Source organism: Mercenaria mercenaria, unplaced genomic scaffold (assembly GCF_021730395.1).
Source record: "Mercenaria mercenaria strain notata unplaced genomic scaffold, MADL_Memer_1 contig_3809, whole genome shotgun sequence".
NCBI classification, from domain to species: Eukaryota; Metazoa; Mollusca; class Bivalvia; order Venerida; family Veneridae; genus Mercenaria; species Mercenaria mercenaria.
In genome coordinates, this window is record NW_026461985.1 from 4,612 (window position 1) to 18,892 (window position 14,281).

A 14,281-nucleotide genomic window follows, 5' to 3' on the forward strand; every position below is an offset into this window, starting at 1 on the left:
GAGCCTCTTCAATCCGCGGTGTGAAAATTTGGTTCAAGCATTTCTCAACCCAGCACTAGCCCTGCACACTTTTGTAATTCATATGTTTGTTTATTGTATGCATACACTTTTATTTTTTTGCACTATATATTTATACCCATATTATTTTTTATATATTAATATATTTGTTAATGGCCAAAGGAATGTAAAATTATAAGTTGGAGCCGCAGATCCGCGAACCCAATGTTTTGTATTGTATATTAAAATTTGCTTCGCTTTAAATAATACACGTCCAGATTAGTTTCTTACCATGATGATAGTGACACGGTCGGGGGTGTTAATGGGAGTCAAACACACGTGTCTGTGACTGGACTTAATTAAGCATGAACAAATCAGCATGTTTTTAACTGACATGTCTTTATTTCAACTCAACTCAACTCAACTATTCTTTTATTTTAACCCTGGTACATATACATATACAGCAAGGGCATAAAACAAAACACATTGTCTTTATAATATACTGACAGTGGTGCCGGAACAAGATAGATATAAATTTCATAATTTTAGAAAGAAATTATATGATAACTATAACAAGAAATTACGTTATTCTTAGAAGGGGGGAGAGACATACAATATTGAATCAGCTACGCTCGTGATCAGATTGGTTTTCCGAAAGTAGTTCTAAATAAAGAACTGAAAGTAGTTCTGTTCTAATTATAGTAAAGGTCAAACTATATATAGTCAACATATATAGTCAAAATATAAAATGTAAAAGTTGAAGTGGATTTTAGAAGAAACTTTTGTAAGTAAATATACTTTGAGTTTACCTATAAACGATTTGGAAAATAATTTACAATATAGTCAACATGTACAATGTAATCTAAAGGGAAAAATATATTTTAAGTACAATGTACTTTGAGTTTACCTAAAAACGTACAATTTGTTTGTGAAAAAGAATGTCAGTGGAACTGAATTAAAAAAAAAAAAAAAAAAAAAAAAAAAAGATCCAATTTACGAGTTAAAAACCATGAACATCATGGATAATAGATACATTGCTTAACAACAGAAATTTATCCATCGTTTAGATTACTTTCAATTAGCAGCAGATAAATATTAAACTGCAGTTAAATGCTGGCGGTTACATACATAAAAAATAATATTAGCTGACGGTTAATAAACCAAATAAACATTATAACAATGGTATCGAGTAAGATGAATCGGTGGTGGAATTGGTGCTTTACTAAAACAGACATTTTAGCGAAATTTATTCATTATGGTTCCTAGAAATTTACACAATGGTTTAAGAATTTGTGTGTTTTCAGATGACAGTAACATTTTAAATGATACGTTTTGTCTATTTGACTGCGATTCCTCAAAGAAACGCGCTCTTTGTTGTTGAAAGAAGTCACATTGAAACATATAGTGACTCTCAGAACTGATTTCGTTTTTATCACAGATATTACAGATTCTATCATGATAAATGTACGTTTAAAATATACCCTGCCGCTAAGATCTAAGGAATTAACGTACAAAATTAAGAAAAATAATTGTCATGTTTTTTTTTAATGGAAGAGGTAATTAAGTATTAAGATTTATCACACCGCTAATATGTAAGGAATTAATTGCATAAATTGTTTTTACTCAAAAATTGATATATCAAACAAAATAAGAAGTGAAGTTTACCTTCCGTCATATCTTTTATAATACTCATAATGGATACTCCTAACCAACCACTAAATTTCAAATTACCAAAACGCACTTTTGGAATAAAAAATCCTGAACAGCGCTCATTCAATGTTCAGTGCTTGGCTTCACTATGATGAGGTATGTATTCCCAGATTTCACATGTTTTCATCATGAAAAACTTTTTAAATCATTACTTTATGTAAATGGTAAGAAAATACTGGAGTCAATACCCCTAAAATGTACCAGAACAAAAATTTTCTGGGGAGACTCCCCGTACCCCCATTATGGGAGGAGGTATCTCCCTCCAGTACCTACCCCACCTTTTGCGGCCCCAATATCAAACACCTTCCGACGCCCGTCCTAAGAATATTTTCACAATGTCTATCTAAAAAATATAGATTAACAGAATAAAGGATATAAATATAATTATCCAATTAACTGTTAGTAACCAGGTCAAAGAATAATCATTTTTTTATGTAGAATAATAAAAAGCTCACCTTAGAACAAAATTATGATGGTCTAACAAGTTTTCGTGGTACTTATGAAACTGATAAAAAATTTACATCAATATAAAGAAAAAATAATATAAATAAAATAAGGTGACAATTCCCCCCCAGTCTGTGGGGGAATCGTCAGGGGGGGAATTGTCAGAGGGGGAAAAGTCTTGGGGGGGAACTGTCTGGAATTCAATAAGATTGTTCCATGCATGTCAATAAGGCCGAACTGAAAATTGGCCCCTAAGCATGACCTTGAACTTGAAGATAGGAGCCAAGGGTTTGTGCATGACATTTCATCTCATTCAGGCAAATATTTCTGTCAAAGTTATGGCCCAGACAAGCTCTAAAATATTTGACCCCATAAATGTTACCTTGACCTTTGATAAAGAGGGTAATGTTCTGTCTAACAAAGGCAAACATTTATGCCAAATAAAAAAGATTGTTCTGTGCATGTCGGAGCTACAGCCTGAACAAGCTCTAAAATGACCCTTGACTCTTGTGACATTGACCTTTGAGATAGGAAATTGTGCATGATACTCCATCCCACTGAAGTAAACATTTACACAGAATATAAAAAAAGATTGCTCAATGCATTTTAAAGTGATTATCTGGACAAAACCAGCAGACACACTAGCACTAACTAATACACTGAACAAACGTTTCGGCAATTATGTCAAGCTAACCTTAAGTGGGCACAACAAAACATTTAGTATGAAAAAGACAAAATATACTATAATTTACAAGTTTAAACATTTCAGACAAACAATGTATAAGCAATAAGAATCTTAACAAGAGCTTTTAATTCAATAACTTTTCATGTAACCTTTTTTATATTTAAATATCTCCAATAACTTAGCTACCTGCACATTCATAGTAAAATCATAATAAAGGAATTCACATATATAATTGTATCCCAAAAAATACACATTTACTAAGAGGCAATAAAACGGACGCTAAATGAAAGAAAAAACTAACAACACAACAGTAAAAGCAAATGTCTTCATAAATCAGGAATAAAATATGAGCCGTGCCATGAGAAAACCAACATAGTGGGTTTGCGACCAGCATGGATCCAGACCAGCCTGCGCATCCACGCAGTCTGGTCAAGATCCATGCTGTTCGCTTTTAAAGTCTACTGCAATTAGAGAAACTGTTAGCGAACAGCATGGATCCTGACCAGACTGCGAGGATGCGCTGGCTGGTCTGGATCCATGCTGGTCGCAAAGCCACTATGTTGATTTTCCCATAGCACGGCTCATATAATCGGTACCCAACAATAACTAAATGTTCTAATTATCTTAACATGGACATAGTCTATACAAGGTACCAGCCTTGTTTCAATCACACACATCAGTTGGTCCTATCTGTTTGTTTGTTTTGTTTAATGTCACACCGGCACAAAGTAATATGGCCACTTCCCAACTTTTGTTAATGGAGAAAGGTGCCACTCCATGCATCATTTCAGGTGTTTAGCACCAGAGTATTGAACCACCGACTTTCTGCAAGCCAGCTAGATGAAAGAGTCCTAATACCCAGGCAAGGTTTCAAACAGTGGTAAGAGCATATCATTCGAAGTCTGCGACAACTCGTGACCTCAGTAGTCCTATTTGCCCTAAACATGGTCAGTGATAGTTTGTTCAGACTTTATTTAAGCTAGAACAAGTCCAATCTGTCATTTTTTATAAAGATTTCCATAGTTTTAATAGTTCTATATGTATAACTAATCCTAATACACTTTAAAACTCTTTACCGGAATCTTATTAAATGTTAAAAGTTTTGTTTTTTATCTATGTGATTACCACATGCACTGTATCTGTCAGCATTAAATCCCCGATTAACTACAAAATTTAGTAAATCACCTTTCTCCTTTTCATATCAACATTTGAGTCAAATAACCGTACTCTGTTATATTAGGTTTAATCATTTGCATCCCCTGTTTCACTGTAGCCGCAACTTGTGCCTGGCAATTCTGTGTCTGCACAAAATGGTCCTTTTTCCCTTTCCTGAACATCTTCAGAATCAAGCAACTTAGACGTTTTTGTATCGTCTCCATGATTAGTCACAATGTGAGAATTAGAACTACTACTTTGACCGAACAAACTAACACTCTCTGTCTGACTACAGTCTGTCAAGACAGTATCTCCTACCCAACTGGCAACAACCTGAGAACTGGAACTGGTACTTTGAGAAAGAAAACCAGTCATTTCTGATCCTGAAATACTGCCCAATAAACCTGTATCGTTTCTCTGACTGGATCCAGGGTCACAACTGAAACTGTTACTTCCACAATGAGGACCAGTCAAGTCCAAGTGACTACTGCATGGCAAACGGCTGTCATTTCCCTGACTGGATCCATACCCTATACTAGAGCCGGTACCCTCATTTGTCATTTTTGTCTGGCTACTGTCAGTCAAATCGATGTCATTTTCCTGAATGAATCCAACCTGTATACTGGGATTTGTACCCTCAGTAGTCATCTCTTCTAGTTGATCAATGCTTGACAAACCAGTGTCATTTTCCTGACTGGATCCATGCCCTATATTAGAGCTGGTACCCTCAATAGCCATCCCTGTCTGACTATTACCTGGCAAACCTGTGCCCTTTCTCTGACTTAATCCAAACTGTTTAATGAAATTGGTACCCTCAATAGACATTACTGCCTGACTTCTGTCTCCAATACCTATGTCATTTTCCAAACTTGATCCAAACTGTACACTAGAACTGGTAGTCTCACTTGTCATCTCATCTTGACTGCTACTTGTCAAATTAACTTCACTTAAACCATCAGATTCAACATGTGTAGCAGATCTTGTACTGTGACCACTTACACCAGCTGTCACTGCCTCACTATTGCCAGCAGAATCAAACTGCAAGCTAGAACTGGCACAACAGACTGGTTCTGTAGCATCCTGCTGAATACTGCTGCTCCTTGGCACCTCAGAGTCTGACCTGCTGCTACTTGGCACCTCGGAGTCTGACCTGCTGCTACTTGGCACCTCGGTGTTTGACCTGGGGCTCGAACCCTCTTCTTCATCCAAGCTATGGACCCCTTCACGGTCCTCCTCCTCCATTTGCTGATTGAACAATGAAGACAGATCACCAATTGTTAAACCACTTTCTTCCGACTTCTCTAAAACATTGTGCTTGTCCATCGACTCCAGTAAAACATTCATTTTCTGCTCTATGGTATGCTTGATCAAAAACCTGTGGACATGTGTTGACCTGAAAACAAAACAAAAAATTCCATCTACTGATTTTGCACAGATAAGAGTTAGCACTCATGAAACAACCTATACCAAAATTATACATCTCTGGAAAATTCATGCCTAATGTGTCCTATACTGTAAAATCATCAAAACTTCTGCTAGGTTCCTTTATAATATGAGCCGTGCCATGAGAAAACCAACATAGTGGGTATGCGACCAGCATGGATCCAGACCATCCGCGCAGTCTGGTCAGGATCCATGCTGTTCGCTAACAGTTTCTCCAATTCCAATAGGCTTTAAAAGCGAACAGCATGGAGCCTGACCAGACTGCGCGGATGCGCAGGCTGGTCTGGATCCATGCTGGTCGCAAAGCCACTATGTTGGTTTTCCCATGGCACGGCTCATATTTTCTCAGATTTGGTATTTAACCTCTACAGGAAAAGAGATTTTGGTAAATTCTAACTGTATGACCAGACACTAATCAAAATTTTTGTTTAATCTTATTTAAAACAGGGCCATCATATTTGCACAACATTTTATTACATTTTTCATATATTCTGTTGAAGATGAATGTAGCTTCTAAATCTATTTTTACCAAATCTACCTTGTTGCACAACCAAGACAGGCAAAGGAAAGTGATAACATTTTTTTTTCAAACTTTCTTTTCTAATGAATTTCAGCTATATATATATAATTGTTAATGTAAAGTAAGATTTTAACAAATATTATAGTATAATACAGCAAGTCTTATAATAAAATCATTCTTTGGTATGTTTATCAAATTTCTATTGATGCTAAAATAACTCTATCTTGATTAGGCAAACTAGATAGGAAAATCAAATTTGAAAAATTACTTCTAAAGAAAATGTAATTTGTATGAAGCACTACATGAACAGAACTGATTTTAAATGAGCAGATGTTAAAGTTTCAAACCAATCCGTTACATGACCAAAGTCTGATTAACCATCTTCAAGTGATATTCTGACATATTCCACTTTTTATACAACCTGTTAGAGATACATTTAGGGAAAAAACTTAAACAAGAGGGCCATGAAGGTCCTGTATCGCTCACCTGACCTATTGACCTAAAGATCATCAAGATAGTTTCATTAAAATATGGTCATAAATGTGGCCTCTAAAGTGTTGCTAACTTTTCCTTTGATTTGACCTGGTGACCTAGTTTTTGACCCCATATGACTCAGATTCGAACCTGACCTAAAGATCATCAAGATTAGCATTCTGACTAAGTTTCATGAAGATACAGTCATAAATGTGGCCTCTAGAGTGTTAACAAGCTTTTCCTTTGATTTGACCCAGTGACCTAGTTTCTGACCCCACCTGACCCAGATTTAATCATAACCTATAGATCATCAAGATTAACATTCTGACTAAGTTTCATTAAGGCTGAACACCACTAAATCCAACTGTTCTTTATTTCATATAAAATCCACTCACTTCATAACGGTGTTTCGACATTTTCTAGCATATCAGATTTTCAGAGACTTATATTCCCATAAAGAACTAGATCGCTACTTTAGAAAAAGAAAAGGGGGTGTTAACTTTTATATAAGAAAACTACAGTTCGTTAAATACAACCCGCTGAATTTACTACTTTTCGCTTCTTTCAATTTCTCCTCTCGTGACATTAAATTCTTACACCGCCATTTTTATCTAGCATGCGATAGGAACATGCCGATTTCATTAGAATGCAAAGTGATACATACTGAAACGCGGTAGGGTAAAAGTAAGCACGCTGCTGCCCAGAAAATGCACTAGGAAAGGAAAAAACATTAGTACTATTTATATTTGGACTACTTGTGACTAGACCTGCGGAGGCTTACATTCTATTTGGTAGTGATCAGCCTATAAGAGCAATTTTTTGTTTGATTTTTCCATGGATTTGCATTCATTCTCAAGGTACGCCTATTTCACAATGATTCTGCTTTGTTTTGGTGCAAAATATTGAGAAAATGTAGAGAAATGACAATTCATTACAGGTCACCCCCATCCCCAAAAATATGTAAAATTTAGCCCTGTGCAAGCAATATTTCAATTAATTTTACCTTATTCGTGGAATTTACATTTAACATCCATTTAATCATTACGATGTTTGTCATTTTCATTCAGAAACCTGCTAATTTCAATATTGTTTAGACAACTGAAGTGCTTAAATGCGAGAAAAGACATTTACTAGGTCCTAAAACGAACCAAAATAGTGCAACCTGGTCGAAAATTCGATCTAAATTCCAAAAAACACAAGAAATTTAAGCGTTTTCAGCCATTTGTTACCGTTTTACATCATAAAGAATAGATTAATGGCATTTCCATTCATTTTCGAGGGGTTTCAGAAAATAACATGTATTGCCCCTTATAGGCTGAACACCACAAAATCCAGCTGTTCTTTATTTCATATAAAATCCACTCACTTCATAACGGTGTTTCGACATTTTCTAGCATATCAGATTTTCAGAGACTTATATTCCCATAAAGAACTAGATCGCTACTTTAGAACAAGAGCACCGCCTTGCGGGTGCTGACGCTCATCTGATTTTTTTTGCATAATAGAAATATTGTCCTATCCATGATTTTCTAAGTCTAAAAAGGGCCATCATTCTTGCAAAAAGCAGGATAGAGTTATGTTTCTTGATGTACAGTGTCCACTTATGATGGTGAAAAACTGTTGCAAGTTTTAAAGCAATAGCTTTGATAGTTTATAAGAGAAGTTGACTTAAACATAATACTCAACCAAGAAAATGATTTTCTAAATCTTGCAAAAAGCAAGATGGAGTTCTTGCTATACAGGGTCAGCTTATGATGGTGAACAAGTATTCCAAGTTTCAAAGCAATAGCTTTGATAGTTTAGGAAAAAAGCTGACCTAAACATAAAACTTAACCAAGAAAACTGATTTTCTAAGTCCAAAAGGGGCAATAATTCTTGCAAAAAGCAAGATGGAGTTATGTTTCTTGATGTACAGGGTCTGCTTATAATGGTGAACAAGTATTCCAAGTTTCAAAGCAATAGCTTTGATAGTTTAGGAGAAAAGTTGACCTAAACATAAAACTTAACCAAGAAATCTGATATTTTCTAAGTACAAAAGGGGCCATAAATCTTGCAAAAAGCAAGATTGAGTTATGTTTCTTGCTATACAGGGTCAGCTTATGATGGTGAACAAGTATTCCAAGTTTCAAAGCAATAGCTTTGATAGTTTAGGAGAAAAGCTGACCTAAACATAAAACTTAACCAGGCAACGCCGACGCAGACGCCAACGCCGACGCCGACAACCGCTCAAGTGATGACAATAACTCAGATGAGCTAAGAAATAAAAGAAAAGGGGGTGTTAACTTTTATATAAGAAAACTACAGTTCGTTAAATACAACCCGCTGAATTTACTACTTTTCGCTTCTTTCAATTTCTCTTCTCGTGACATTAAATTCTTACGCCGCCATTTTTATCTAGCATGCGATAGGAACATGCCGATTTCATTAGAATGCCAAGTGATACATACTGAAACGCGGTAGGGTAAAAGTAAGCACGCTGCTGCCCAGAAAATGCACTAGGAAAGGAAAAAAGATTAGTACTATTTATATTTGGACTACTTATGACTAGACCTGCGGAGGCTTACATTCTATTTGGTAGTGATCAGCCGATATGGTCATAAATGTGGCCTCTAGAGTCTTATCTAGCTTTTCCTTTGATTTGACCTGGTGACCTAGTTTTTGACTCCAGATGACCCAATATTGAACTCATCCAAGATTTTATTAAGGGTAACATTCTGAACAAGTTTCATTAAGACTGGGCCAAAATTGTGACCTCTTAGTAGAGTGTTAACAAGCTTTTCCTTTGATTTGACCTGGTGACCTAGTTTTTGACCCCAGATGACCCAATATCGAACTCGTCCAAGATTTTTATGAGGGTAACATTCTGACCAAGTTTCATTAAGATTAGGCCAAAATTGTGACCTCTAGAGTATTAACAGTCAAATTGTTGACGACAGACACAGGGCGATCACAAAAGCTCTCCTTGAGACCTAAAAAATGGACCTAAAAATGTAAGACATTAAAAGATTCTTTCTATTCTTAGTTCAGACCTCCCTTCAAAGGGGCCAAGCAAAACCTATGAACAGTCTGCAGACAGGTTCATACAAGGATGCTAAAGACCAAGTCTGGTGAAGAGATCCTTTAAATGATTCATGAAAAGTCATTTACAGGCTTTTCAATTTTTAAGATCATAGGTGCCACTTTGGGCATTATTATATTTAAAGCACACCCAGTGTATAACCCATGCCAGCTGGATACCTTCCACAAGTAAAGGTATTCTACAATACAAGTTGGCTTCGAAACTACAGTACTCTTATCATACCAGATTTATAATGTACAATTTTCAGGAGTTCAAAGCTGCTTTACATACAACATATTATGAGCAAGGATCAAACTCACCAACCTTAACTACTCAACCAAGCAGGCCCTACCTTCCTGCTAAAATATATCTTAGTCATGTCAACAGGACTGACACAGGGTATAATAAAAGCTTACTTTGTTTGTCCTATACGATGCACTCTGCCAATAGCCTGAAGTTCCTGTGCTGGGTTCAGTATTGGCTCAACCAGTAACACGTTGGTGGCTTCTATGAGATTCAAACCATTGGCACCTGAGTGCACTGGTAACAACAATGTGGTAACATCTTCCTCTTGCCTGAATGAAGCCAGATTTTCCTGAAAATCAAACCAAGATTCTTATCCCTATTAGAACAAAGTATATTTATTTATTTATTTGTTGGGTTTAACGTCGCACCAACACAATTCAGGTCATATGGCGACTTTCAAGCTTTGACAGTGTGCGACATTAACTTTTTAATACCGTAGCCAATGGGGCTACGGACTTCCAATTTTTTGTAGCCCAACAGAATTTTTCGTAGCCTCACTAATTTTTCGCTCAAGAATGAACAAGACTTTCATTCTAGTAATATTTAATTTCTTTCAATATATTGCTGTAGGTTGGTGAATATTGATATATTTCAGAAATTTGTATGAGTTTTTCAGAAATGATTTCAAAATCTGAAACAGTGTTCACAAAATTGTGCAGAAAGTCAAAGACACAGAGTCATGAAACGAGATCTAAACAGCTTTGTAGACACTGTAGACAAGAAATAGCTTGGCAGTAGACTGACCAGGGGCTTCGCTAGGCCCATTATTTTTTTGAGGGAGAAGTCAATTATCCCTCAAACTGATTTAAGGAGAAGTGGGGAGACTTTAGGGAGAAGTTGGAGGACTCCATTAATTTTTATATTTCTACCTCGACGCTGTGAATTGATTCAATGACCACTCATTTTCTTAGTTACATCATTTTACCATACACATTTATACCGAGTCACCACTTGTGTGAACAGTTTCTCATTCGAATAAAACTGAAAGTAAACTGTGTCAAACCTAGAAATACATACCGGTATTCAAATCAATTCATCCATCAAAGTTAGTTTCACGAAGTTAATACTTTACATGTCGTTCTTTTACCATGGATACCAAATAATTGTGTCTATAATTCCAATTAATCGCATATGTAATTGACAATTCTTTAGAAAACGACTCGCACGTGTTGACAATTAAATGCTAAGTGTCAAAGACGTAACCGCGGCGCTGATTGGCCTATTCAAAGAGCTATAAAAATAAATAGATTGGCAACTTGAAAGGCATATAGAGCAAATCTCGCCAACCTCCCGTGACAAAAAAACGAGATCTCGTTTACCGGAAGTGGCGCTTTCTCCACGCGCCATTTTTTATGCGAAAGCAATTATTCATCGGTAAAATAATTATCACCGTATGACCACGCTTCTTTCGATGGCAAAGAAAAAACGTGTACTTCGTGTCTTAAGACCATTTCACATTAAACTAATTTTGTTTTAGAAGCTAACATGTATTTTAAATGTAGTTTTAAAGGTACAAATTGTAACTCCATGCTCGCCGATGTTTGTTTTTAGTAAGATAACGCCGAATCACGCTCTGACACGAGCTCACGCGAGATTACAGCCAGTTGCCATTCTGTGTATTTTATACTTCTTTGGCCTATTACAATTGCCTCTGGTGAAACCGATAATTTGATTTGCTTTCATACTTCTCGCGGAAATCTCACAAGTACCTGAAGTAGGCGGAGCTTAAATTATGCTATCGGCGAGTGTGTATGTGTATTCAACGCACATTATGACATGGTGCAAATTGTCAAAAGATTAGCGGGTGCGCATCCAAAAAAAAAATTCGGGCGACTTGAATTCGCTTTGAGATTGGATTTGAGCGGAGTTTGAAGCTTCAAAGCAACTATTTTGCTCCCACGTTTGCATTGATCTTTTTGGTAAATTTATTCCTCGGAATTTTTCATAGCCCGGCGGGCTAGTCTGCCGATTTTCTGTCGCCCGAGCCAAATTTTCGTAGCCATTGGCGATCGGGCTACCGTTAATGTCGCACACTGCTTTGATGGCGGAGGAAGACCCCAGGTGCCCCTCCATGCATTATTTCATCACGAACGGCCACCTGGGTAGAACCACCGACCTTCCATAAGCCAGCTGGATGGCTTTCTCACATGAAGAATCATTAGATCAAAGTATAATCTTCTGAAGTGGTCTGCTTGGTCACTAATTAATGTGTATTTTAATTATATTTACAGAAAATGAATTTTATCCAGAAGTATTATGCCTTAGCAGCGTAAATCCCATCAAAAATACTAGATATATCTGAATTAGCATAAGCAAATGAATAGTAGTGGAATACTAAAATTATTCAATGTCCCAGATCCTATTGTTATCAATAATGCATAAACTTGTAAGAGCACGAAACTTAAGCCTGACCTCTGAGAAGGACTTAAAAAATATCTGCAAATATAAAATACTCCATTCCTAAAGACCAATTTTATCCAGATATGTCAAATCAAATAATTTTAATTTGCCTGATATGATATGCATACCAGGCAAAGCAGTTGTAATAAGCTTTTCATACCTGAAATTTGCCAGCAGAGTACAGAGCCTTGTATTTGATGTCATTTTCCTCTAAAGCTGTTGCTATTACACTCAGCACATCAGTCCACTGCAATGAAAATAAAATTAAGGCAAGTTTTAGTACCTCATTTTAGTGTGGTGTAATAAAGACAAGACTTTATTTATTTTGGGATAAGTGCAGTTTATCACCAGTGTATCAATTATGTAATGGCAGGCAGTTAACCACAGTTCCAGCATTCTGTACCAGTACAAACCTGTTCTTCGCAAGTAACTGCCAACTTCTCCAAGCAAAGCTGAGGTGGTGGATGAAATGACTTCAGAAACAATCCCTTTTATCACATCGTTATGGAAAACATATGCCTCCCCGGGGATTGAACTCCAAACCCTATGATATATAGACCTGCACTCTCCATACTGAGCTAAACAGACAAAATCTTATAGGTGACAATTTGTACTACAAACAGCTTAAAAACATGTTCTGATAATATTTCATAAACCCAGGTATAAGGGTCAAATTCATAACTTGAATCTGACATGATATCTAAAACATATGTCTGCTACCTTCAAACATTTATGGCAGAAAAAAAATCTCCCAATATTGATTTAACTATCCATAGTAACTATTTCCTTGATTCACAACCAAAGCCTGCCCGCTTAGCTCAGTAGGTAAGAGCGTTGGTCTACGGATCGCGGGGTCGCGAGTTCGATCCTCGGGCAGGGCGTATGTTCTCCGTGACTATTTGATAAACGACATTGTGTCTGAAATCATTAGTCCTCCACCTCTGATAATTCATGTGGGGAAGTTGGCAGTTACTTGCGGAGAACAGGTTTGTACTGGTACAGAACCCAGGAACACTGGTTAGGTTAACTGCCCGCCGTTACATGACTGAAATACTGTTGAAAAACGGCGTTAAACCCAAAACAAACAAACAAACAAATCACAACCAAACGTAGCTCCCAGTTTAAGCCTTACCCTGCTATACTTCTAAAATGGACTGGTCCATAATTCAATTTTCACCATACCACTTAGTATTCTAAGGGGTGTTCACTGAAAATCTACTGACTGAAGAGCGAACAGTGCAGACCAAGATCAGGCTGCACGGATGTGCAGGTTGATCTTGGTCTGCACTGGTCGCAAAGGCAGAATCACTTGCCGCCAGCAGGCTTAAGGTTAATGATTGTATCAAGGATTTCCTTAACAACTTACCGTTGAGAAGACCAGTGATTTAGATTTGGGATTTTCTCGCTGGATTTGTAACAAACATCTTACAATAGCTTCAACTTTAGTAGAGTGACTGCCCTGGTAAATAAAAACATATCCCACCTACAGTCTACATGTTTATAAATATAATACTTATGTAATTTTCATGTCATTTTTAATTCTCAATTTTATAAACAGTCATATACCGGTACACATTGTTTATCAAATAATCCATGCCTTCCCATCGTTTATCATCTGATTTAGGTCAGAGACCATCAATTCAAAAAAGTACAGGGAACTTACTGGGAATGTGGTAAGTGTATACCTGGGAATAAGGTAACGTCTGTGCGTTCTGATTGGTCAGTCATGTAAACAAACCCAGGAAGTGATTATTTTTTCAAAATTGATATTTTTTCACTGCATTTACAGTATTTTATTATACATTTGACAAAATTTGCTACATTTTATGTGTATTGAAAAAAAGTTTTATCGAACGAATTTCTCCTGCCATGTCAATGATGTAAACAGGGGGTCATCTCATTCACACAAAAATTACTTAAATAAAGTATCACTATTCATATGTTTTTCGTCTGATATTTTGGTAGAACTAAGATAGTTCTTGAAAAACTTGTAATTAGATATACATGTTTTGATGTATGGAAGGCCGTACACGCCATAATGTTACAATGTAAGTCTATGGGAAAACAATTGGTGGTCTCTAACCTTACC

General features: G+C 36.5%; 1 protein-coding gene across 1 annotated transcript in view; it reads right to left on the reverse strand.

Annotated features, from left to right (window-relative positions):
• Positions 1-3,373: 3,373 nt before the first annotated feature.
• Positions 3,374-14,281, reverse strand: part of LOC128553423 (E3 ubiquitin-protein ligase SHPRH-like) — a 49,573-nt gene continuing 38,665 nt past the window's right edge. The window contains exons 26-29 of the mRNA XM_053534567.1: positions 13,559-13,651; positions 12,353-12,439; positions 9,903-10,081; positions 3,374-5,384 (exon numbers count right to left, since the gene is read on the reverse strand). Of these exons, the coding sequence (XP_053390542.1) occupies positions 4,079-5,384; positions 9,903-10,081; positions 12,353-12,439; positions 13,559-13,651 (1,665 nt within the window). The 3' untranslated portion in view covers positions 3,374-4,078. The remainder of the gene's footprint in view (positions 5,385-9,902; positions 10,082-12,352; positions 12,440-13,558; positions 13,652-14,281) is intronic.